General features: G+C 35.0%; 1 protein-coding gene across 1 annotated transcript; it reads right to left on the reverse strand.

Annotated features, from left to right (window-relative positions):
- Window positions 1–7,959: 7,959 nt before the first annotated feature.
- Window positions 7,960–25,645, reverse strand: LOC102682854 (cilia- and flagella-associated protein 69). Its single transcript, XM_006636133.3, has 23 exons — window positions 25,335–25,645; window positions 24,785–24,847; window positions 23,874–23,939; window positions 21,886–21,995; window positions 21,622–21,698; window positions 21,428–21,526; window positions 20,635–20,787; window positions 20,048–20,225; window positions 18,949–19,072; window positions 18,727–18,775; window positions 18,389–18,510; window positions 17,446–17,662; window positions 16,538–16,702; window positions 15,258–15,373; window positions 14,656–14,774; window positions 14,107–14,188; window positions 13,594–13,786; window positions 12,132–12,269; window positions 11,625–11,701; window positions 10,762–10,959; window positions 10,583–10,669; window positions 9,285–9,389; window positions 7,960–8,490 (listed from the first exon to the last, which is right to left on the reverse strand). The coding sequence occupies exons 1-23, from the start codon at window positions 25,461–25,463 to the stop codon at window positions 8,338–8,340; spliced, it is 2,820 nt and encodes a 939-aa protein (XP_006636196.2). The 5' UTR covers window positions 25,464–25,645; the 3' UTR covers window positions 7,960–8,337.
- Between the last annotated feature and the right edge of the window lie 1,203 nt (window positions 25,646–26,848).

Here is a 26,848-nt window from a genome sequence, read left to right on the forward strand (position 1 = left end):
GGAATTGCACATACCGGTGTACTATCCAGCAGCTGCTCCTTCTTCAAGTCCAGGTGTAACGGGATTGCATATAACTTTTATGCCGCATAAGATTTTAAGGATCTGTTTGTTCCATTTACTGCAGAAGACGCATACCTTTATTGTAAGTGTATTTCTCTATTGCCTGTCCAAACTTTATTCTGCATGAACCTCTCAAAATAGTTGATAGCTGATTGCAAGAGACATTGCATATCCCATAAGTAATGTATAGGTTTTCAATCAATGAAAAAGAATGCAAACGAAAAGAAACTGCAAATAAAAATCGGGATATGAAAATCACGCTTAATTCTAAACGCTTAATTCTACAATAGCCTCACTTTTTTTTCGGAAAGGAAATCGTTATATAGTTGTGTACAGTACAGTACCCGTTGAATATTCAGAGAAAATATACAATAATTGACGTTTTTATCTTTTAACATCGTTTATTTATTTCCCGTGGGGGTAATATTTTTAAAACTTTTTTAGTGTGATAAATAAAGTTATGTCGATAGGTTAATCGGCAATCAAAAGTTAATTTTGAGACTAAATCTATGTTCAAATAAAAGTCTGTTTTTTTTTTACAGTGGCATAAGCTACAGTACAAGTGGCACTACTTAATATCGCCTTCCAGAGCATAAATTGATCTAGCCAACTGTCACACCCAGGAGACTGAATTCTCCAGTTTCTGTGTAATTGCAAAACGTAAAAGAGGGATCGGAGAGAGACAAAATGATAATAAATGAGTGCAGTCTCGATAGAGGAAAAGACTCTAGAGGAAAGCACACTATTTCAGTGTCAACCGTTTGATCCGACCTGTACATTGCATTTTAGGATTCGTAGTCTCGTACCGTTCTCACTTTACTCCTCACAAGAGTTTGACCTGGAATAGGTACACAAGCACTAGAATGATGACTCTCTGATTCAATGGCATGGCATTTCAAATTGGCTCTCCTGTACGTTTCTTCCACAAAATTAAGGGAAGCCTGGGAAGAATTGTAAGGATGTTTTTTTTGGCACTTGGTTTAAATCCAGGTACTGATGGGTGTCCTGTCTTCTTCCTTGTCTCCAGGGTGTTCATCCGTGCACGATGAAATCCCTCAGCAGCCGGTGGTACCTCCAGCTGATTTGCATGCTGATGTTTGCAGTAGCCTCTGCCAAGCCAGCGTTTTTGAAAATTCATCAAGAAGGTCACAGCAATGACCCAGTGATCCTGGGTACGATTGTCCCAGAGTGCTGGGACTCTTCCTCGATTGCTGTGATGGAGATAAAGAAGCTGAAAGTTGGAGATACTGTCAGTGACTTTTGGGACTTTATGATTTACCTGAAGTTGTCTGATTACCCAAAGAATAATACCCTCTTTGAAGATCTGGCACAGCTTTTCTGGAACATCTATGTGGACTGTACTTTATCAAGGGCCCATGGATTAGGTCGGAGGTATATTATATCAAAGAAATACACCACAAAGTATACAGAGAACTTTACAGAAAGTAAGTACCTCTTCATTTCTACTGAACAGCATTCTAACTTTTCGAACAGTGTTAGATTGTTCACTGACACAACTAATAATTAGTATTTTTAGTATAATATTATTAGTATTAGCAAAAACACTATGTACAGTATACGCTGCTATTATAATTATTATTTAGTAAATTGTTAGCAACCACAAACAACCACTATTTGGTACACAATTCTGCTAGTAATGAGAAAGGATGACTGCAAGTTATTTTTTAAAATAAAGTGGAAACAATAATAAGTTTTAAAATATTACATTAATTTACACATATTGACATTTTTGCAATAATGCAAATTATGGTTTATAATTTAAAAAAAGAATGTGGTGTTTAATTTGAAACAGCCATTGAATTGTAGTATTTTCTTAAAGATGAAGATGATCTCACTGACAAGATAGGAAATAGTGTTGAGATAATTGCAGAAAAGGCGGAATATATTGGAAATTAATTCTCTTTTTTCATTCTTAACAGATTTGAAAAGCATTGGTGGAAATCATCTGTTCTAAAGAAGGAAGAATTAAAACAATTATCAGTGTAAATATAAATCTGAGGAAGACTGCAATATATTTAAAAATGGTCGCTATTCATAACTGTTTACTTGATTTTTCATTAATTTAGTATGAAGCACTTATGTTAGATTTTCAGACCATATAATATCATTCAATTCAAATGCTCATACTTTTGTAAATGTGATATATAATTTTCTAAGATAAATCAACTTTTCTGTTTTTGAGAGAGAGACCACATTTCTCAGGAAATCTAGCAGTATAAAAACAATGCAGCACAATTATTGTAGACAGATTTATTTGATAGAATTCAAACTTTCTATACTGTAATTTAACCATTGTAATGTAGATTCAAGTTATTTTTTAAAGAAATGTGTACCACAGTTCAAAGTAAAACATCCAATTTTGTTAGTCTCCCTATTTGTCCATACATGTTTCTCTTAATATGTATTATAAATTAAGAAAACAATACTGCTGTTTTATTTTATTAATAAAAGCAAAAGAAAATGTTACTTTTTATAACTGTATTTTTTTAAGTTGCCTTTAAAATCCCTTGGAGTTAGTTATACACATAAAATCTCAAAATAAGACTTTAGATGAGAACAGGTTAAGTAAGTATTTATATAGAATTTAATACCTTTTTTAATCTGTCCTATAACTCCTGGTATTTGGAGTATTTATGTGTAGAGGGAAGACTCAAATAAAGAAAGTAATATTATTTTTTATTAATGTAGCACAGCATGTCCAGTTATATTGTACACCCAAATAAAGTCAACCAATTATCAATTCTCAAAAAAGAGCATATCAGCTGAGCCAAAGTAGTCATACAGTACCACTCGTCTGCATTAAAAGTGTTTCCACTTACCTCAACCTTAAAGTGTTTTGCCTCATTCAGAGGTTTGGAAAACTCTAGGAAACAAAATGAAGACAGCAGTAACATTAAAAGCTCCAAAACCATGCATCCCAATAAACCAAAAAAAGAAGGAAGCAGCAGTCACTAATGACATCTGGGACGAATGTCCGCAGTCCTTGAGGAGTCGTTTCAAATATCTTGAAAGAAAGATCAAGACCAGGGCCAAATCAGTTGTGTTCTCTGAGAGATTGCTTGAACTTAATACAGCACTACAGTGTATGGCTGTACCCAAGACGGGTTTAAGCTTTCTTGACCCCTGGAATCCACTCTATCATAAGGAAACCAAGAGCAGAGTACAGGTACGTCTTTATATCAGGGGCTGTGGGAGCCAGGAATGTTGTCAAAGCCTTCACCTGCTTTCTTTCCAAATCCGACTCAGATCAGTTGGCTATTAACAAACAATACGGATAGGCTGAATGGCCTCTCTTTTTATAACCTTACTTATATTTTCAAGGAATACCTTTTCAGAAAAGACAAATTACATTAAAAAGAGGGAGTGAGAAACTGACTTGGAGCAAGAATATTCAGTACAGAGAGGTCCAGAAACATTTAAACTAGGATTAAGGGGCACAGAATCCAGCAAAGAAAAATCTGGGAAACACAAAGGCTAGAGTAAAAGGATAAAAAATCAAATAATGAGCAACAGTTCAAATAAAATCATTAAATATTTGCATCTAAATGCTTGGAGTATTACTACTTATAACATATTCCAAGGCCATTGACCAAGCAGGGAAAGGTGTTATAAAGGTTTCTGAAGCTTGGCTAAGGGGAAAGTGATGTGCACGTACTGTATATAATATCAGATTTCCTAAAAAAAAGGTGAGACACAAAAGTGTAAACTGTAGGGATTGGGTGATTTAAGTTTACTTTGATAATTAAAAACTAGATCGATAAAATCACAGAACATTTGATGTTCTACAAATCTTCAAATCAGTCAGAACAGTCTGCAATGTACATGTATGAAGTCAAAGATATAATTCTATTGATACAATAAGAAAATATGGTTAATCAACCAAGACAGGAGTACATATAAATCAAACTGTTTTGCGAAACGCAAATGGCCAACCGATAACAAAGTGATTACCATAGATTTTCTAATTTGTGTATTTTTGGCCTCCTATAAAGTGTTGAGTGAAAGAGTGTTATTAATTTTGTAAATAATTTTTTCCCCCAAAATGACTACCAGTGAGTGTGCACTGCTGTGTCTCTGAGCTCATCGGTTTTGCAAGAATGTTTTTTTTCCTTGTTCATATTCCTTACAGTGAATTTGGTTTTCGAACACTTTGGGGAAATCACCTTTGTACTTGTATGGGTTGAGTGAACATGTTTCTTTTTACCTCGCTTCCTTTTTTAAACAATCATGTTATCTGTTGCTGCCTATTGGAAATATACTATCAAAAGAAAGATCACCTATAATTGCAAGAAATTCATAAAGATATCATTGGGAAGATGGGAAAATGTTTTTTGTAGCATGTCCACTCACTTCTTATGACACTTTCAACATACAACATGGTATTACTGTCATAGTCTTGGAAGACTTGTTACACGAGTAGTAAGATGATGTGCGCAGTCTTGTTGCAATGTAATTACAGCAGGAAGAGCCTTCATAAGGGACAATAAGGGACACCCAGGACCTGAACAATGCATTGCCAAATACATCACTGTCAAATTGCTATTAATCACTACTGGTATAGTTTGGACCAGATACATTTGCCCAAATCATTACACTTGGACTTATCAAGTGGTCTGTTCTACACAACAATTAGTGCTATGTCTGGTATCATTCTGCACACCTGTTCCACACTCACTGATGCCTACGTTAGGGTGGTCTACATAATAATTTGTTTCATTTTTTAAACAGGACTTGGCTCCACTCCTGGCGAATTTCACCTGAGGTGATTTAATTGAGGGTCCAGCATACCAGTAGCACCAAGGTGTTGTTCTCTCGATAAACAGAGCATATTCTTTCATAAACCCTTTCTGTGTTTTTCTTTCTTGATTTTCAGCAGGCTTGACATTCAACAGCTTAAATCATCTCATCATCTGTGCCCAATCAACTCTGACTAATTAAGTGATTTAATGCACAAGCGATGTTCAAAGTAATTTGAGTATATCATGATCAGCCATAAATTATTATATTAATAAATCTAAATGGTGCCAAAAGCATTTAATCAATATCCAAAATCTGTATTCTTTATTGTCCTCAAAACATATAAGCATTAATAGTGAATTTCTAGTTGTTCCTTCTAATTACTTTCTTCTATCTCCTCCACATTTACTGATATATTTCTCTGAGAAAGCATTCCCTCACTGCTGTGCTGGTATTTTATGACAGTTTACAATGGTTTTATCTCAGAACATGTACAGCTTGATTTCACCCATCACAACAGCCCAACATTTAAAGTCTTTGCACCGTAAAAAAGTTCAAATTGCTCTACTTTGGGAGACACATCTCCAGTCTCCTGATGTTCACAGATTTTGCAAAATAAACATTACAGTATTATTGCTGCCTCTTGCCCTCAAAATAAAATAGGGATCCTTCTCCTGATTGACAAGAAGATGCTGTATATATTACTGTTAATGCTTTTAGCAGGGACACTGAAGGGTGTTTCTGTCTAGTCAAGGTAGTGCTTTATGATTCATGCACCTAATGGCATTGATGAAAGTTTTTTTAAACTTGTTAAATGGAACTTCTAAAATGTTAAGGAAGACTTTAATCTGAATTTTACCTTCTTTCTCCAGAGACTTTTAATCCTGTTCGTAAGATATAGCTGATGCTTCGTTTGTGAGAAATAATAGTATGAAAGATTTTGCATTAAGTAGTAAAAAATCTATCCACATTTTTGCATCAATCCTTACAGTAACATGTTAATTCTCCAGATAAATGACCCATCCTTATATCTGATCAAAACCAGGTTTTGTATTCATTTGTTTTATTTCTAGGAACCATTAATACTAAGCACCAGCGTTTTAACCCTTCTCAAAATACCTCACTGGATGTTTTTTTAGAAATGAACAGCTTTGAATGTACTGTATGTATACCTCTTTCAAGATTTTTGAACTTGAAACTCTCTATTTTTGTGGGAAGTCACTGAATGTTTCTTCAGAACAAATGTAGTAAGTGAATATGCCATTTTGAAATTATAATCCTACCTTTGAAAAATTAACAAAAATAATTCCCAGGACAGACTCACTGTTCGGTGATGTATTATATATAAAGTAATTATACTAGCTGGTTATTTGTACTCACATTTGTTCTCAGATGCTGTGCAATTAGGGAAAAAAACAGCAAAAATAAAAATAAGAATTGAAATAAGTCAGTGTGAGATGTTGCAGTGCTTGTCTTACACCAGGTGAAGGATGTCGGGCTCAAGTGAGGTGGTAGTCACTCTGAACAATGCTGGAAGCAGGTGATCAGCAGTCATTCTTGTTCTCAGATGTTGTTTAGTTTCAAGAAGGCTCTCGAACAGCATTCTTTTCTTCAAAACAAATGTAATAAGCGAATATGCCATTCTGAAAATATAAACCGACCTTACAAATACCTTTAGTTTCTCTTCAAATTGCATCCACTGCCTCAAAAAATCAAAATGAGTCTTTTGCTCCCCTGTAATTTCAAGTTTCAATTCAAGGTACTGTACGTATGTCAAAAACGCAAAGGTGCTATCTTCCCTTCACAGATCCATTCCTTCTTTTCACTTAGAAAGGAATGGAGTTCATTTTGCAGGGCAGATAATTTCTTCAAAATGTTTCCCTGCCTAAACCAGCTGTCATCAATGTGCAAAAGGACATCACCATTACAGCACTGATGCTCCTTCAAAAAGCTTTGAATTCCCAGTGATTAAGAGAATGAGCACAAATGAAGTTCACTGATGAAACAGCTACTGTACAGTAAGTCCATTATTTATTTTAATGTTTAATACTTCCCACACAAAGCCTCCAGTGGACATTGCAATGATATTGTTTTAGTAAAGCAGCCCAATCTCCGATGTGCCTCTTTAAGTGACCAATAAAGCCACTTGTCTCTCTTAACATATATTGAGCACCATCTGTAGTTATAGCCACCAATTTATCTTACCGCAAACTTTAGTCTTTTAAGAGTTTTCCTGAAGGCATTTAATAAATCACCTGTTCCGGTGATTCTACCACATAGTGACACGAGATATACAGTAAGCTCTTCATGCATTTGGAATGTTTCTCTTACTCTACAAATACATTGACATGCTCTCATCCAGAGCAGCAGAGAAATATAAAAGTCTTTTTAAAGAGATGTTTGGTATCTCCTATACAACATTGGATATTTGCATCAAAAGTCACCACTGATGAAAGGACACCTCAACTCAGCAATTAGCTGAGCAACTTTGAAGCCAGCAATTGCATGCTTCAAACAAAAACACTATGTTTTCCATGACATTGTGTGTTCAAAGATTCTCTTTTTAGTTCACATTTCACCCATTAATTCTTTGCAATTACCATGATTTGCCTTGTAATGGTAACATACTGTACATTACATACAGCACAGCAACAGATTTCAGGCAATTAAAGAATGTACATGCCCTAGGTCAGAAAAGAAATATTTCTTAGTACATTCTAAATTTAACTTTCCTATGTTCAAGATCAATTCTTTTCTTTTGGGTGGTGCTGAACATTTTCCAAACATATCTTCAGGGGCTGGGATAAACTGACTGATGGGCCACACCTGGTCTGCGGGCTATACTGTATATTGTGCACCTGTGCCTTACATGATATAACAAACTGTGCAACTGAAAAGATAATTCTTGAAATTAAAATTGCTAAGAATAGAATAAACAATGTCATATGGCATTCCAGATGTGAAAGAAACAGAAATAAGAATCATGAAGAAGTACTAAAGACGTTTAAACCATAACATTGCTGTCAAGAAGCCTTAAAACATTTGTGTTGAAGAAAAGTAGTTCCTCTTACCTATAGAAAAGTTTTCAAATAAACAACATGATTAAAATTGAATACTTAATTTAAAGCAATCAACATCTTATTGATTAGTAAGAGGAATGTCTTTATTTTATTACTTTATTGGTGCCAAACTCAAACAGCTCCTTCATATCAAATCACATTTTTATACAAAAATGTCTGTGTTAGTATAGTTTTTGCTAGTCTCTTCATTGTTTGCAGCTACGGTAACAAGTCAAAGTGCTTAAATATGAACCACAAGCAAGCATTAGTCTAATATGGCCCACTGAGCAGAAAAACAGATTTCTCTCTAGAGAAAGCAGATGAAGGCTGATCGTCATAGAGCTAACAGTTTCAATGGGTTGTTACACAAACTAGGAAATTAGATTAGAAAAGAGTTGCTTGAATGTAGACCCCTGAGAAAAAGGATGTGATACGTTTTAGAGTATTTCATGTACAGAACCTATCTGTAACTTAGTTCTTTTGCAGCTTTGGTTTTCTGTAAGGCTCCTCCTCTGATCGAGGCGCGTTCCAGTGCGAGGTCGGTCTTTGCTAATGGTCCCCCAGTCAGGTGTGTAGGAGTGCTATCCACTGTCACCAAACGTCCACAGAAATTCTAGGAGGCAGATCAACACAGCACTTTTTGCTGTTATCATGTAGACTAACATGTTTGCTATAATGTGCTCTTAATACTGTATCCTACACACACATAAATACAAATTTCAGAGGATGCAACATCTGACCAAAACATTTTGAGTGATCACAAAGAGGCATGTTTGTGATGTGATATCTGTGTGATACTGTGATGTGATATCATACAAGTAGGCTGTGTTTCTAACAACATTATAAGTCTTTAAAAACAACATATTCAGTCATAACTTCGGATTGGGAGCTAGAAAATAGATTTAATAGATGTAGTTTAAAAAGCAACATGTATTTAAATAAATATTGCATAAGGAGTTGTCTAACTGTACACTGACTTATTTCACTGAGTCATTCTTTGGGTGTACTACATTGTGTGATTTATTTAGTTATTTTAGGAGTATCATGGAGTATTAAACTAGTTGCATGCCCTAATAATATATTTCTGTATAATAGTCTGGGGATGCACGTTTCAGCATAGTTCAATGTAGTTTATTATGAAAGACTGCTTTTTCTATAAAGCTTAGGTATTCCTAGGTGCTTTTCATACCCCAGGCATAGCTTCATCATCCTGCTTTGTTACCAGAAACGTCGAGTTAGGATAGGGACACATTCTGAATGGATATTGCAAACATCAAGTTCAGCTTATTAGATTAGATTTAGATATAAAAAGAAAACCTTCAGCCATCCTTATGGTTTAAGTAGTTCCTTAGACATTCCCACATACAGTATACAGTATCAGATTTTTTCAATACTGCCTTTACTTACTGTTGTTTGTAAACCAGTAATCTGTGTTGGGTGGAAAATGGCATCCTGATGTTTTATCTTGAGTTTAGAGGACTCGATGAATTTCTCTTGAAGCTGTTTTGCGACCTGCAATAAGAACGAACAATGTCATTTTGTAAAATACTGCATTTTCCACTCTGTTCGCACTCTTTTCTGTTGTGGCTGCCTGTTTCCTGTTTCACCTCTCTTGAAGAGTAAATATGGATATAAGCATATTATATTTGATCTCCTATGATATACATTCTTTCAGTCTCCCAGTTTGAAAAAAGCTATTGCCGTAGATTTTTAAACGACTCTCCTTTCTAGGGTTAAATCTAATCTTTGATCTACTCACAAATTTCAAAGAATAAAAAGCACTACTTTTTGTCTGTCAGGTTCTTCTTGCATTTTCCCAATTAAAATCCTACACTAAGTGCTCAGCTTTTAATAGGTTCTGAGATTTCAGGGTGAGTGGTAGGCTTGAAGGTCTCTGTACTTGGACTGTATACGTACTTCTTCACAAACAGCCTTATGCTTTCATGTTACTGTATATTTGTACTGAAGCAACTGAGGGACTGTGATATTCTTGAAATATGTATCCCCTGTCTTTTGTAATATTTCTTTGTTCATTATTTTTTAAACATTACCTGAAAAATTTAAAACAACGAATTAAATAAGAGAGTGAGCTCATCAAAAATCAAAAAAGGAAATCCGTACAGGTAACAACTTTGAAACGGATGATAACCTTTTGCACACGCCAGTGATGTACTATATACAGCAGCAGTATATTTGATAAATAATTGCATTCTGTTAAAACAAAATATCAGGAGTAAAAAAAGACAATGCTGAATAAACTTTGGAATTAAAGGTGGGAAGAAAAAAGGCAACAAAATTACCTAGGGGTTTGTATTATATTTTCAGAGCAATCAGCTCACTTTTTTGCCTGGAGTTAAGAAGCACGCATTAATCAGAAGCTTTTATATTCTGTTCTTAATAGCCTGTTGTGAAAAATAAAGCATCCATTCTGGCAATGTTCCTTTTTCATTTACAACAATCACTGGCATTTTACCATGGAATTTTACCATGTATGAACATTTTTAGAAACATGATAATATCACGGTTTAAAAAATATATTTTTGTGTCAGGATTAGATGCAATTAACCATATCTGTTCATATCTTTGTAGCCAATTTATTAAAATGATGTAACCTACTGAAAAACAATAAACTTTGAATATACACTGCTCTGTTGAAACTAATAGCAGACACAAAGATTTGTAGGTCCTGAAAAGAAACAATTTACCTTCAGGACTGCATGGTTTGATGTCTTCGCAACAAAATCCTCCCATGACTTTACATCAAGGTCTTGCTGCTTGTGGTTGGAGCGAATCTGTGAAGGAGTAGTACTGGAATGTAAGAAAGTGCAGGAATCTACTTTCTGTTTAATGTGTAGTGGCCCATCTCCATGAATTGGGTTCTCACCTCTGCATACATCTGCTGCTCATCCAGAAGATCCTGCTGCTGTTGGTGCTCCAGCATGCTGGTCTGCAGGGCAGCCACTGTCTTGGCCATGTCTTCTGAAGACTTTGCAATCATTTCCAAAGCCACTTTGTCTGGTGTGACAGGTCTCACTCGTTCAACCTCAAGTTCTCTACTGATTTCATTCCAGACCTCTCCGACCTGTTAACAGCATCGGATAATAGATGTACAATGTTTAAAAAAATCACTACATATTAGAAAAACAAATAACGATAACTATACTGCTTAAATACTCAAATTGTGAAACTGGGAAATATTTTTTGTGAATTATTTTACAAAATGTTTAATCCTGAAAAAGACATGGATGATGGCTGCTGTCATTTTTATGTTTATATTTGGGGTACTTCAATCAATAATGGAAAAATAACAATAACAATAATAATGCTTAGGCAACTGAAATGCACACTTCAATATGCGCCATAAATAAAAGATGTTTTCTTGGGCAGATGAATGCTGTTTCCCTGCAGGAACTCGCCCTTACATAATATCATTTGTTTTGTGGACCGAGCAGATGTAGGATTTGTATAAAGCAAAAAAAAAAAAGTGTAAATTTATTTTATCTAAATGTACGTGCAACTATAAAATACTAAAAATATACCTATCCTAACTTCACTATAAGTTATGCATTTTAAAGAAACAAAAAGAAATTAATGTGGGTGTGAATGCAAATGTGTAAGAACATTAAAATGTACTAAATTGTATCTACTCGTAATTTTAACCTATTGAACGCGGGGGTAAACAGCGATGAAATTAATAGCAGTGGCTTTAAAAATTCAAATTGTGCTTTCTTAACAATTAGATTTTACCTTAAAATCAAGATATCTACTGATGATAGCAAGGGTGACATAATCTCCTGTAGTTAATCCAGGTAAATCTTCAAAACCTACAAATGGAATAAATGTTATCAAACTATGCTGTACATAATCCAGTGATAATCATGGACAGAGGGCTTGATGTGGTTTTATTTTCCACTCCTGCAGAAATTTAAATCAATGACGTTCACCGAATAAAGAAGATGACATTGGTATTTACATAATGTCCTTGTACCCATTTTCATATATCACTGGCTTCTCCAGTACACAAGAATCTCTTTAACTCATCTCCTCCACAGGAGTAGGGAAGCTTGGGTGCACTGGTATTTCACACAGGCATCAAAGTGAAATCAGCCACTACAGGGAGAGTATAGTAAAATTCCCCGTTAGTAGCTTTTTAAAAAACGGTTTATTGCAGTGGCACACATGCCACTTTCCGCTCTGGCCAGCAGGGGTCTCCATTACAATATTTTACTGCATGTCCTAAATTATTTCACTTACCGAGTTTGCAAAACATGGAATAAATTTTTGCTCTCATGTTCTCAGAAACTTCCATCACTGCTGCACTTGGCCTGTTAGCAGACAAAGGCACAACCTGTTCCTCTTCTTGGTAGTAGCAGAGTAAAGGTTTCTTGGCGTCTAAAATTTCATAAATTGAAAAACCATTAGTAGAAAAACAGAAAAAAAGGCTTGTATACGTAATGTGTTATTAGGTCCCTAAACACACTTAAGAAATCTACTTCATAGAAAATATACAGGGTGGTTTATACCTAGAATTAAGTAGTTTTTTATAAATTGATTGTAACTATTTAAAAATGTATACATTTCAGGGAAAAGGTGATAAACTAAATCAAGGATTCACAGCAGATTACAGCTGTCAAAATACAGTGAACTGTAAATACAGAGAAAACATCCACAGTACATCTTGACCAGATCTCATTTCAGGGCGGTAGTGCATTCAACAGAAATGATAGTTAGCAATGGTAGACCAAGGTGTTGTGGTATATTGAATTTCTCACCATGAAACCACTAGTTGGCATGTGAGAAAGCTACAGTATACATTAAACATACACAGCTGGTTCTGTGCAGTGTACTTAAACCTGGAATGGGAAATGATATTGCAAAGATTGTAAATAAATTAAAATCTTATCAAGCGCAATTGGGCCATTTAAAAAAAAAAATTCTTGTCCTACAGGAGAACAACCTTAATTAAAACAACAATCTCTTTGTATAGGTACTGTAGTATTCATTTATTTTCTGCTTTCTGTAAACCTCTTCCCTCAACTTAGCTTCTCTTTGAAGTACAGAAAAGCACATTAGTGCCGTTCTCCAGTATTTTCCCATTCAAAGCACTTCAGCAACCCATCATTTGGAAGCTCTTTTCATCTGACACTGGTTGCTCCTTAACATTGTACAAGCAAAATGCCAAAGCAACATGTTTTTATGTACATCAAAGAAAGGATGAATTTACACACTACTTACAGGAATCATATGAAATAAAATGACATTTAATCAGTTTTTCTGCTGTTGTAGATTGCTTCCTGTTTACCTTCATGTAATGAATTTAGTCATTCAGAAATGGAGAAGTTCACTTTCGGAGGCAGACCCTTTTGTTGTTAGACTCTCCATTTACAGAATTCCATCGCACCAAACTTCAGGCAAGCTGAAACTCTGTGCTTTTTCAAGTCAAGTCCAAGTTGAAAACTTTTTTTTTATGTGAATTATATTTTTTGTACAGTATGAACATTTTCCTTAGACAATGCTGGGCTGCTTGTTTTTTTTAATCCTATGCAGTGCCCTGGGATTCTCTGATGTGATACAGTAAGTGCTATACAAAAATAAAATATGGCAAAAATGTGACCAAATATGTTCAGCTGTTTTGCACTGACTTTTATTTCTGATGACCATTGTAATCAGAATGTTTTTTCACATCCTAACACGTGCCTGATTTTAGAGAGCCTACCTACAACTCTTCCATGCTCATCCCGCCTCACTCCCAGCTCACTCTCCTCTGTTCTCCACAGACGCACCAGGAGCACAGGGGCAGTCAGGTCCTTGTCGCCCCGCCACGTGTTGATGTGTGAAATACTCTTGGGATTATCGCAAAACTCAAGCAATGTCCCCAGGATCACATTCTGCATATTTCTGGGACTTGACTGGATTTATCAAATGAGCAAAATCAGGAACTGGTCAGATTTAGTACTGTACATTCACAGCGTATGGTGCTAGTAATCATTTTACTGACAATCTAGCTTGATCGATTGAAGACATGCAGGTAATCATTAGGATTATTAACAACATGAACATCCAGAAACAGAAAAACATTACAGGATGTTTTGATAATCATCATAGATCATTAAAGTATGTTACAATAAATGCACTATCTTAGAATAATTCTAAGGATTCATCCCATTTTCCTCCTTGTGGCAGAATAAGTAAACGTTTAATAAATTACAAACAGAAAGTTTTAACTTACATGAAGCAAATCTAGCAGGAGAAAGATACCTTCTTTTGTTAAAAACAAGTCCTCTGTGGTATAGCACCCCACAATGCAAGACCTTCAAAATATTGCATGATGTAATTACACGTACAGAAGTAGCAATAACACTGATTTCCTATGTTTTAACACCTCTCATTCTGGAAATGACTAAACTGACTTTAACAGCGCCAAAATGTATAACAAAATGTAAACATTTCCACAAGCCTATTGTAATTCTCTTTCTGAAATGCTTAGTATGACTGTGTTAACAAAAAGGGTCATAAAACAGTCAAAAAAGTGACTGTCAGAAGACTGACTGCAACAATATTTGCTATAGACCTTTGTATGCATTAAACAGACACAGTGAGCCTTCCAAAGTAAGACTTCGTACTAGAAAAGAAGTTAAATTATTTAAGAATTAACCACATTGGCATTTACCTGTTGCTTATTTTACACATAACCTACTTTTCTGTGCACAGGCAGATAATTATTATGAGGCTACTAATAATAAACAATAGCTATTTAATTATTTGAGAGTTAACTCACCAGATGCAATCCACTGTGGAAAGAATAAGCTTGTTGTGACCAAGCCCACAGTGAAACTTTGTAGGGTCCATCTTTAATAGCTGAGTGGTCATTTCCACTCCATCAGAGCCAAATAATTCCTGAGGTGATAAAATCCTCTTTAAATAAACTATTAAGATCCCATAATCATTTTAGATCTCTTAGCAATATACCATTTGATTAAAGAAACATTTATATGGCTGCTGTCGCATCATCCAGGTGGATGCTACACATTGGTGGTGGAGGGGAGTCCCCATTACCTGTAAAGCACTTTGAGTGGCGTGTCCAGAAAAGCGCTATATGAGTGTAAGCAATTATTATTATTATATCACACCAAAAATTCTGAATAAATGTCTAATCCATATTATTAATTTAATTTAATTAAAATATTCTTAACTCCAAACCAGAACTGTTTTCACCTCTCCCCTTATTCCACAACTGTCAAATTTCAGCTTCAGCATACTTAGTCTTCAAAGAAATACTAAACATGCATTCAGATTATTTTCATGTTTAAGCAGGCAAAACTTCCATTTCAAAATCTAGCCACACCAACTAAATATAGTTTAAATAACTACGAGTTTTACCTTTCTGTGCATATCATTTTCACAAAGTGTTGAGAGAATCAGTAGCATGTCTGTCTTAATCTCTATTATTAATGCGTCATCCTCTTCAGTGGCATCTGCCATATTCTTCAGAATTCCTACAAAACATTTCCACGAATGCATTAAGGTTTACAGCACTATAAAATTAGCTTTAAGACAATAGTTGTCTTGAAGGAAACATAAAGATTACAAGAATGGCAGGATATTATACTCAGGAACCCTGCATGTTTATTCTTAGAATAATAAAGTTTAAAAAACATTAATCAGAAAACAATTTTTCCAAAGTCATTTCCTTTTTCCTACAGTATGTTCAATAAATTGTCAGTGTACCTGCTACAGAAAATCCTAATAATTTTCCTGATAATAACTATGTGAATCTGTTGCAGTTATAAGTGATACAGTAGGTTGTTATCCTTCTGAGAAATATATGTTGTGTAATCTGCTTAAGTGCAAAACCAATTATTTTTGTGATTTGCAACCACATTTTTAAGATGAATTAATATTGTAGGCCAACTGATAACAATCTTCACCTTGTTGTGAAGAATTTGGTGATGCTTTCCCTTAGCCACATCCACCAAAGGCAGCGATAAATTATTTTATTTCATACACAAAAAGTCAGAGCTGTCAATCTATAATATATGTGTACTGAAACACAGAATAAACTGTAATCAGTGTTATTTTTTTGACAGGCACAAAGTCTCCAGATATTACAGCTCTGGAATGAACTCGGAGAAAAGCGACCTATTGCATTCCATGGCTAAAAGGAATGTCCTACTCGGGCAGGCTAAAAATTTAAACATACAAAAGAATGGGGGACTTGATTCAAACCCTCAAATTCCTCAAAGGAATCAACAAAGTCAACCCAACGTAGTTCCTCAGGATCAACACTGTAACACAAACTAGAGGGAACACATGGATCTAAGAAGAAATTAATTGAAGGGCTGGAACAGAGCTTTCTCATTGTTCTTACATCAGCATTCACAACTTTCTCCGTATAAAATCAAATGAGGACATTCATATGCTTAAATGCATTCCTGGGCTTAAATGAGTGCTTAAAGAGGGTAAACATAAAGTGAAATTAATGGCAGTATGTCCCATGGAATGTAGACTTACACAAGATGCACATAAGCAGCCATATTTATAAACTGTGCGGTATCTAGACACAAAAAATATCGGTTTGTACTGTACAGTATGTCTTCATTTATTAAATACAATTTAAGTGCAGAGACATGTTATCTGTAGTCATAACCTGCTTTTCTCACCCACAAGTTGGCTGATTACTCCTTGATCACAGAGGTCCTGATTTGCCATCTCATCACCCAGAGATGTCATGGTTCTCAGAAGTCTGAGGCAGTATCGCATCTGGGCTTTTTTGCTACCCTTCCCACCACTTCCATGGAAACTGTTGCCATGTCCAAAGTAGCCATCTGTTTGAAGATATATAAAATGGCATGCAACTGAGAATATGCAGGTAAAGAGTTTTATTTTTAGGGTAAAGAAGCATATTTGTTATGTCAAGGAGAGAATACTTACTAAATCTACAATTCTCAAAATGCAAATTGAGACTCAAGACCATTAAGTGGACTCCAAATTGTATTACTTCAACAACCGCTGATAATCACTGCTTCCAGGACTGAAGAAAGTTAATGAAACAAGTGACCCACATCAGAGACATGAAGCTTAACAACGTCAGATGTAAGGGTAAGGGTACATCCGCCATCAGAAAGCTGCCTGTGACAACCCAAAGCTTATCCTGAGACCATAGGGTAAAAGGTGGGTCTACACCAAGGATGGAATGCTATTTCAGCATAGGGCATATAAACAAACGTATAGGGAAAACGTAAAGACATCTGAGAACCTATCCCACAGAAAGAGCCACAGAGATTCAGGGAGACGTACACTCAGAAGGCACCCAATTCCAGGATCAAACCCAGAGTCCAAGAACTGTGAGACAGCAAGATTAACAGTCATGCCACAATGCTGACTCTTGTAAAGGAATGAATCAATGTTATGACTATCACTACTAACTCCTTGTATGTTGCCAGAAGCATCCAAGATAAGAATGGTATCATTTCATTACAAAAAAGAACAATTACAATATGCAAACTATGGTAAGTGTACAAAGCTACTGGACTCTGAGTTAACCATCAAAATAGATATAAAAAATTACCTTCACTAACACACCATTCTAGCAATAGTAGCAGGCGCGTACTTCCTTGACAGGTCATGTAATCATCTAGCAGTAGAGGGGCGACTGTTGCCAGTGTAGCCAGGGCCTGCAGCTGAAGCTCCTCCTGCTGGACAGCAGTCCACTCCAAAGCTGCGGGCTTCTCACTCGGTTTGATGTGGTGGAACAGGGCCAGGAGCACTTTACACTCATTGAACAGCTATACGAGACACATATAAACATCTCTCTTTAAAGGCCACCTTGAGATAAACAGTGTACTACGCTGCTTCAGTTGTGATAACAAAGGCCAATGGAGGCAGAGAATTACTATAGATGATAATGAGTACTATTGTTAAGTATTGTCCTGTACTACTGTTTTACTAATGAACTCAGTGCAAGTCACATGATTAGCAAAGCAGCCTCATTTCCAATGTGTGCAAGGAAGTATAGAAGAAGAAAAATTAACTGAGTGCACAAAGTACCTGCCAAATTACTTGATAGAATATTTATATTTTAGCATGGACGAGTAGGACTGCTGAGAAAACAGCTTCCTGGCAAACCACGTAGACATAGACTGGGTTGCCAAAATCATTAAATGTTTGATTTTGATTGTATATTTTATAAATAAACATTTAAAACGTATTACAATATATCTTACAATACAAAATCAAATCAGTAACAATGGTCTGCGTTGCAGTTTTGGTAATTGTGTTATTTGAAAGTCATGTCAAATTCTCCATGGCTCTAAATCAAATCGCTCTAAAAGAGATCAGAATTTTTTTTATCTGCTTCTGAAGTTTTGTGAGCAATGCGTTTTTGTGTACATATCTGTGTGTTGATGAAAATGCATCAGAGACGTTCACTAATACAGCTCACACAGGTCATCATATTGCTGAACATATCACTGTTCTCAATGATAGTGTAGCTGTGTATTGTTAAAACATACCTGCACAGCAGACAGATCCCTTGACATGACAGCAATTGCATTAAAAAACAACTTTTTCATTTCAAAGTCTTCATTGTTAAAAGAAAGTTTCAGGTTGCGGACCAGTGGGTTGTGAGTCTTAACTAGACAAAACAAAAACAAGCCTTATTTACATCTTAATTCAAAAGAAAAAACAGAAAGTAGATTACATAAACTCTGCAGGAGGATATTTAACATATTAGTGCATTTTTATTAAATGTATCACTTGTTGTGCTTAGTATTACATTTCCATGTTTGGGTCAATATTAATACAATGAGTTATTGTTAATGAAATACCATATTTTATTAAGTACACTTACTTTCAGGAAATGTTGCAAATAATATGAGCCGCTTTGCAAATCCACTTTCCTGACAAAAAATTAAAAAAAAATAAGTTATTTTAATTAAACAAACATACAGCATTTACACTGAAATCAAAAATTAGCTTTTGTGCTTTACACAAGCCTAGTGATTATTCTCACCACATTTTCAATTGATAATCCAATGTAACTAAATTGTAAAAACAAATTTTTACTACTTACAATTATGGGAGCTTTAGGATTTTCTGCAACTACTGTTATAATCACTAGCAAATCATTTCGAAGCTGCAGGTCATATTGTCGGAAGCCTTTTAAAAGCTGATTCAAAAATGCATCTTTTAAAGCCCTATGAAGGGAAAATCAAAGCAATGTTAATTAAAACCATTACAGTATTTAGTTTTAGTGTTTCAGTCATTTTTGCAGGAAAATATTTAGTAAAGTGGATTCTTATAAGTATCAGTTTGGAATTGCAAATTAAATTTGTACAGTAAATTCACAAATGCCAACTCAAATTCCTCTTGATTATTTTGTATACTTTAAATCAATTTTCGAAACATATATAAAGAAAAAGATATAGCACCATCTAGTGCTTCAAACCCATACATACAGAAGAAAACATTTTTCTTCGCCATATCGGCTCTGAGCTGAACTGCTTATCAAACTACTATTACATGAAAGGTGTTTAGACAATTTTTGGATGATTAATTGAACATACTATGGTATATTTATGCAAGGTGCCAATGACCAATGAGTTTTGATAGGTATACCATCACATAATTCTGCTAGAATATACTAGTTGAAAAACAAAAATATAAAAAGCCTGTTCATACCGAACGATGAACAATATCTGTATAGGATGTTATTTCCATCATTTACAGTATGTGTAAGCAATAACAGCTAGATCAATCTTATGAGATTTTTTATCACCAAATACAGAGTGTACAAAAATTGATATACAGATTCAGTCACCCAAAGATTTTCTAAGCAACTGATAAATAAAGCAGCCAATAAATAAAGTATGTATTCATGAAAAATGTTTAAAAGCAAGATGATCTGCATGGACTAGCAGGTTCTCCTTTTGTATTAAAGAGGAACATTATTTTAAAAATAAATATCTTTTTTGGAATTAACTAATAAGAATCCTATCTTGCCCTTCAGACTTATTTTTTTGTTTTTTTTTTACAAATGTCAAAGACAGTGCACTAAAATATCAAATGCTAAAGCCATATTTCACTTTTATTCCTATTTCTATATCTATATTTTATTCCAATTTCTAGTTATCTCCTGCATTAAAAATAATGTACAGTTAAAAAATACCAACATTATACAATCCAGATTGCTTAGCTGAGATGTAACTTCTTCTTTGCAGCCATTTTCCAACAGATTCCACAATATTTCAGATGAACGGAACAGAAGCTGTCCTGAGGGGTCATGGCCATTCATTTGAGAGCATATCTTACTGGCACCTCCAGCTTTGAGGATCAGGCTACAGTTCATTTCTGCAAAGAAAGAAGCAGGTTGTTCATATTATGTGGTTTTCTAAAATGGAAGCTTACAGTACATGATATGTATCTGACATGCAGTGGTAACACAGTGGTACGTTTTGGACTGATAACAGGAAGGTTGTGAGTTCAAATCACAGGTGAGATGAGATGCTGCTGTTGTGACCTTGAACAAGGTACTGAATACTGCACTGTTCCAGTAAAATACCCAGTAGCATAAATCAGTGCAAATGTAAGTAACGTTGGATACAAGTGCCCGCCAAATAAATCAATATAAATTAAAGGGATTACATTGGCATGGTTGAGAACACTATAAAAGCAGTAAGCATAAGGCATGAGTCATGTAGGTTGACCAGAGAAGCCACAGCCTGAAGCAGCGGTCCTAGTCCACTAAAATCAGACCAACCTGAAGAGTGGGAAAGCATCTGCAACGCTCGGAGAACTTGCAGCCTCACTTCAGGTTGACCTTCCAATAAAGCCATAGACAGTACCAGTGTTTCAGCGACGCCACTTTTCTCAGCCATCTGCACCTTATAAGCTGGACTGGTGGGTTGGAAACCTGTCAGAATGATAATGTGTCAGCTAGAAAATGATTTTGGAGAGCAAACATAATACTGTAATATTTGCTCATTTTCGTAATATCCACAATGAATAATAAAATAATATTAAAAAGCACAAAAATAAGCAATCCAAACAAAGAATTGGACCCTTGCAAGCTTTGTAGTTTATTAGCATTGTGAATCTAAAATTCTGTTCTGCTTCTATTTGAAGGAGCCAATTAATTTGGCCTCATCCAACAGGCTGGGAAGTGCTTCAGATACGAACAACTTTCTCAACCATTCTCAGGCCTAAAACCTAATCCCTTTTATTTTTCTGTTTGTGACCCCATGTCCTTGTTTCACAGCTGAGTATGATGTAAACCCTAGGGTGAGCCTACACTATGTAAGATTTTGTACAGTATGATTCATACACTTTAGCATAATGTGCCTTGATTTAAAATCTAAAGTACATTCAATTCTATATACCAAAGTATTCTGGTTGCTTCTTGTAGTAGACAATCATCCATTTCCAAAATGATCTTTAAAAAATAAATGTATAAATAATTATACATGCTTATTTTATGAATAATGTAATTTATTTTCATTTATAAAAATTCCAGAAATTAGTGAAATGGCACTGTTTTTTAATTAACTTCATACCTTCAACATGGTCTTTAGGCATTTTTGGATTATAGAATGATATTATAGAGGCACAGATCTGCAATCTAACTTCGACAATGGGGACTCTCATCATATAACCTGGAAAAGCAGAAGATATGACATCAGTTTCTCACCCATTTATTCAAAAAAATATTCCAAAAAACATATCTATATTACACATTCAAAAAACATACCCATCTGAGAGATAGATTCTTTCACAATCTGGGCATAGTTTGTCTCATCTGTCGACTTTTCTTTTAAGAATGGCAAGCTGAAACGTATGATAACTAACACAAATTAATACAAGCATAGACATTAACAATTACATAAAAACATTTAGCTACAGTATAGCCTGAATTAGTCTTATTCAACATAACATTACTGGATTTACAATGGAACTGAAACATTTTATGGGACAATTTTTGCAAGTAACAGTCTAAGAAAAAAAGATTTCTTACCTACATAATTTAAATAAGCCACACATTATCTGAGTGTATTCTGGATGATCCTTAGCTTTTTCAGCACAGAGATTTAGAATTTTAAATATCTGCACCAAATCTTTAAGAAGCTGTTAAATACTTGTGTTAAAGAAAACTACTTAAATTGTTCAAATAATTCCTAAACAAGCTATTTACTGTACATTCAAGTACTGTGAGAATTAGATTGACATAGTAATTCTTCATACAGTACTTGTAATTGGCAGGTTGAGTTTAAGTCTCCACTGCAGACACAGATGTTGTACCTCTTGAGGGAGGTACTGTACGTTTCCACCCAGCTGTATTAGTGGGAAACAAGCATTGCTGAGGGGTAATCTCTGCTCCGGACTGGTGTCCTATCCAGTGGGGTGTCATGTCATGTGTTTTCTAGTCTGCCTAACACTACAGAAACCAGGATGAGCTCTGGCCTGATGAGCCATTGGGGTTCTGGTAAGAACTCTGCCTTAACCTTAATAGTAAGAATAGTAGAATGTTTTTTCACATCTTGAACTTATATACACAGAAACAGTTGTGTCTTCAAAGACAGAACAGCAAAATCGTCCTAAAAGAACTGTTGATAATAAAGTCAAGGATTCGGTTCCTTAAATGTAAATATATACCTGGCTTTCTAGGACATCTATTGGATTACACAATAAAACATAAATTTCAAACTTTTTTCAAAACTAAAAAAAAATAATTACAGAAGGATTCCCCCTTACTACAAAACAGTCTGACCGTGGTAACAGATCACAAGGGGGAATAAAGCTGGAAACAAACCATACTAGAATTAATTGGTGTTTAGGGAATTCAGGGAGGCAGTATGTTCTTATGGTGACTGGGGATTTGGCCATTAAACAGTCCTTAACAATCCTGTATTTTCAAAACAACAGATCTTTAACACTCTCATTTTAGACTGATTAATTGGTAATATCAGAATAAAGTCAATGCCCAAAGCACAATGGCCTCAAATTATTGTTTTATGAAGAAGGATTTTGAAAACTCTAGCTCGAATATACATGTAGGAAATGTATATACTATTTTGCCCAATGCACTTTATGCAGCACCGTATAAATTGTAACTTGCTCAGGCTGTCTACTTTTATTAAAGGATGTGAGTCTTAGAGATGAGGGAAACTGACTTGAAGTTTTCTAATTGCTATCTGAAGGTCTGTTCTTGAGATAATACAGTATAAGAGTGCTAAAAAAACAGTACATACTAGGACTGTCAAAAAGCAAGTTGAAATGGCAGGTTTGCCAACTGACAAAGGGAATCAGCATAAATAATTCCTCAAGTCTTTACTTTGTTTATTGAGATTAATATAATTTGAAGAATGAAAATAACCTTTTAAAACTAATATATATATAATATTTAGATGATTAATTATTAAAAATAAATTTGAATATATTCATAATTTTACAATACCTTATACTCTAATTATTTTTGTTGGACTGCCAGACAAAACACATCTCAAGGTACTTTCATTAAGCAAAAAAAAAGACATATAAAAGATATGTCTTGGGTTTGGGATTTAAAAACTGATACAGTTGTACACTAGCAGATGGAGGTAAGAAGGGTGCTTAATAATGTTGAAATCCCTAAAAAATCAATACTGATTTCAATTACTATGAGAACACTGTTTGAAGTTGACATAAACCGGTTCAAATACATTTCCTGATGATACAAACAAAACATTGAGGTCAATCCTTATCTCAATCCTTACCAATCCTTACCTTATGGATAAAAATTACTGAAAAAAAAAAACTTTCAGTTATACTTTTCTAAAAAAATCTAACTATAGCATCCCTCTGGTTCAAAGACACCATAAATGTACAAACTATTATTGGTCAAACCTTTGTTGGTTCATGATAAATCATATCTAACACTCATTCTTATCACTATATGATCAATATACACAGAGCTATTCCATTAAATGAAAGTTCTATTAAACAGATAATACAGATAAAGGATACAAAACCATTTTGGTATCTTTTCACCACTTTCTTCAGAACAAAAAGATGTCTTTCCTTCAACGTACTCTGAAAAACAAAACACAACATGGCTTCAAAAGAAAGTACACAACGCCCAGATTTCATTTACTGCTTATCCCGGGAGAGGAAAATTCTGGTAACCGTCCAGACTTCTCCCTTGTTTCCTACTTCAGCACTAAATCACATACTCTATCATACATACAGTGTATGTGTAACTTTTGATTGTTCAGATTTCCTAGATGCTGTTAAAATTACACAGCAGATGAAATGCTTAACAGCAAGACTTGATCTGTCCAGAACTGATGTTACTTTTCCATTTATTTAAAGCAAAGTCTTTGTTTCTGGCATTCCTTTACGTGATGTAAAAATAAGAACATAAAAAGTATGGCATGTTACAAACATAAGAAAGACCATTTGGTCTAGGTAGCTTGTTTGTTGGTTAGTAGATGATTGATCCAAGAATAAAAACCAACATTTTTTTGGAAGACCAGCTTCAGCAGCATGTATGTTGTTTGATACTCCAACAACCCTTTGGGTGAAGAAGTACTGTACCTCCTGCTCTCAGTTATGCTGTAAATCTGTTTTCACAGTTTCCATGCCCTCTGCTTCATGTTCCATGTTTAAATATTGTCATTTCTGTTATAGCGCGATTTTGTATACAGGAACTAGTCACAGGCAAGCAGAGAGAAAGGGTTTTGCAGCATGGGGTAGACATACAGTAGGATGCTTTTGGATGCTCAAACCAACCCTTATTCTAAAACAGCAACGAGCACCCTAGGCTACAAGGTCCTTATGTTCCATAGCACCTTGTTTATCATACAAACCTTAATTACTTATCACTGAGACATGCCTTTTCTAAATGTATTACATTCTTCATTTTATGAAATACTTACGGCAAATGGATCCTCTATAAGTTTGATCACTTGGCTGAGCTCTACAGGCTTCATAGAAGAGCCCTATATACAAAGAAATCAATTTCAACTTACATCAACAGGATTTTCTGATCATTCAATTCCCTTAGAGCGGTATATTGAAAAATATTCAAAATAGTGGATCATATATTATAATCATATGTATGTTAATATATAATATAGCAGATTTTTAGTATATTGTTCTTATTGTTTGTATTATTAATCTGTTTTACGCGATGTGACTTGATCTTGTTTCGACCTTCTAACTGCTGTCACCGGCATTCTATGTTTACAAAGACATTTTAAGCATGTTTAACTAAAACGTTGATACAATTATATCATAGATAATTGTATAATTGATGCAAATTATATTATAATCAATTCCATAATTTACATAACAGTAATAACAATAACAGAAGGTATGAACATGTTTAGATTTGCGCTACACTAACGCATTTAATGCCATTCTTAATGTGGTTAACATGCTTTTCTTCTTCATAAGAAATTATCGAAGATGTGCACCTAACTTTACCTCAGGCGTTCCCAGATCGCTGTCAGTGATGACATGTCGTACAACCGGGGCTCCCGATTTCTCGCTGACCATCTTAGAGGCGCCCCCCACACCTGTGCTTCTCCTCACCCCGTTTTCCGAAGCCAGCATCGCGCCAAAGACTCTCCTACGTTGAAATCTGTTCAATAAAACCCCACAAATTATGCCTGCCTCACGTTATGCATTGCAACAGCTAGCTTTACTCTGCCGCCCTTCATAAGTCAATGTTAGGTCTCCAGTAGCTACTTCACTCAGCCCCCGAACCGCGAGGGACACTTTGTTGCTAACGCAAGCATTCCAGTTGCTATGGAAGGAGGGCTGCTGGGATACCTTAATTAGCTACGGGATCGCAAAGGGGACATTGACGCCGACCTGTGGAAGATTTGAGTTACAAAATTGAATTGCATGATCTACAGTTTACAAGTGTCGACCTTGTTTTTGACCAAATTCATTTATTGTCACAATGAAGCTTAACTGAGGAGCTTTTCCCCCCCCAGCAGTGGTAGTAAATCTGTGGCACGTTTTGTCGATCTCTGCGGTAAATAATGAAACTGTAGTTTCCGAGAAGCGCCGATGAGATTCCCTACCATCTTTTTGTTCTCAGAAAGCAAAAGAAGCCTCCTCCTTTCCGCAATTCCTTACTTTAAAGCCTGAGAGGTGCAGATTTTAAATATATTAAATTATTAATAGTTGGTCTTGCTTGTGGTGTCTCATTTGTTAAAAAGCGGGCAGCAGACTTGGTCTGTTATTGTATTGTGATGTCGGGGACATTTTGTGGTACTGTAGCTGAAAAATCAATCTACTGTATTCCAGTATTCAATACTGTATATATCGCATAAAATTCAGTACATTTTCTCGGAATTCAGGAATCCCTGTTAAGTAGTTCGCAGGTATTTTGAGACAGTAAAAAAACAGTGAAAGTGAAGGTTGCTTAGTGAACATGCTGAATGACTGATTATTAGCAATTTCTGGATTTGACACCTTCAGATTGTGCCCCATAGTTCAATAGTTGCGACACTGGTTTATTCTACTTTTTTTCAAACGTTTTAATTTCCCTTTAATCACCGTGTTTTAAAGGACGGTAAATGGGGTCTACCCTTCTCCGTCCACTTTCATTTCACTAAAAAAAAGAGGTAAAACTGTTTTGAATTATAAAACAAGATATAACTTTATCTTAAAATTATTTTGACCAAACACTGTTTTTCAGGTCAAGTATAAATTTGTACAAAACAAAACCATTCAAATAACACTTTTATTTCAGAATTTTGATTTAACTTATACTAAACATTAAGACTAACCTGATCCACTAATTTCCTTGAGAACCCTTCATAGGAATGGTTGACATTTGGATGTTTTATTTTATTTTTGTTTTAGAGTAAAACACCGAGACGTTTAGTATATACTTTAGACAACAGCGCTTAAATTAATGTTTTAGAATATGTTGTGAAGTGCAAATATCGATTACAAAGCTTTATTGTACAAATACATGTCTTCCT

This window comes from Lepisosteus oculatus, chromosome 10, assembly GCF_040954835.1.
Source record: "Lepisosteus oculatus isolate fLepOcu1 chromosome 10, fLepOcu1.hap2, whole genome shotgun sequence".
NCBI lineage: Eukaryota > Metazoa > Chordata > Actinopteri > Semionotiformes > Lepisosteidae > Lepisosteus > Lepisosteus oculatus.

What these genes read in the sequence shown, in the direction of transcription:
- LOC102682854 (XM_006636133.3), bottom strand. Translation starts at nt 25,463, where the DNA reads ATGCTGGCTTCGGAAAACGGGGTGAGGAGAAGCACAGGTGTGGGGGGC. An exon ending in TTATAGAGGATCCATTTGCC is followed by an intron (nt 23,940 to 24,784) that starts GTAAGTATTTCA and finishes TTTGTTTTTCAG; the next exon opens with AGTACGTTGAAGGAAAGACA. An exon ending in AGTAATCAGCCAACTTGTGG is followed by an intron (nt 15,374 to 16,537) that starts GTGAGAAAAGCA and finishes AATGTTTTGTAG; the next exon opens with GAATTCTGAAGAATATGGCA.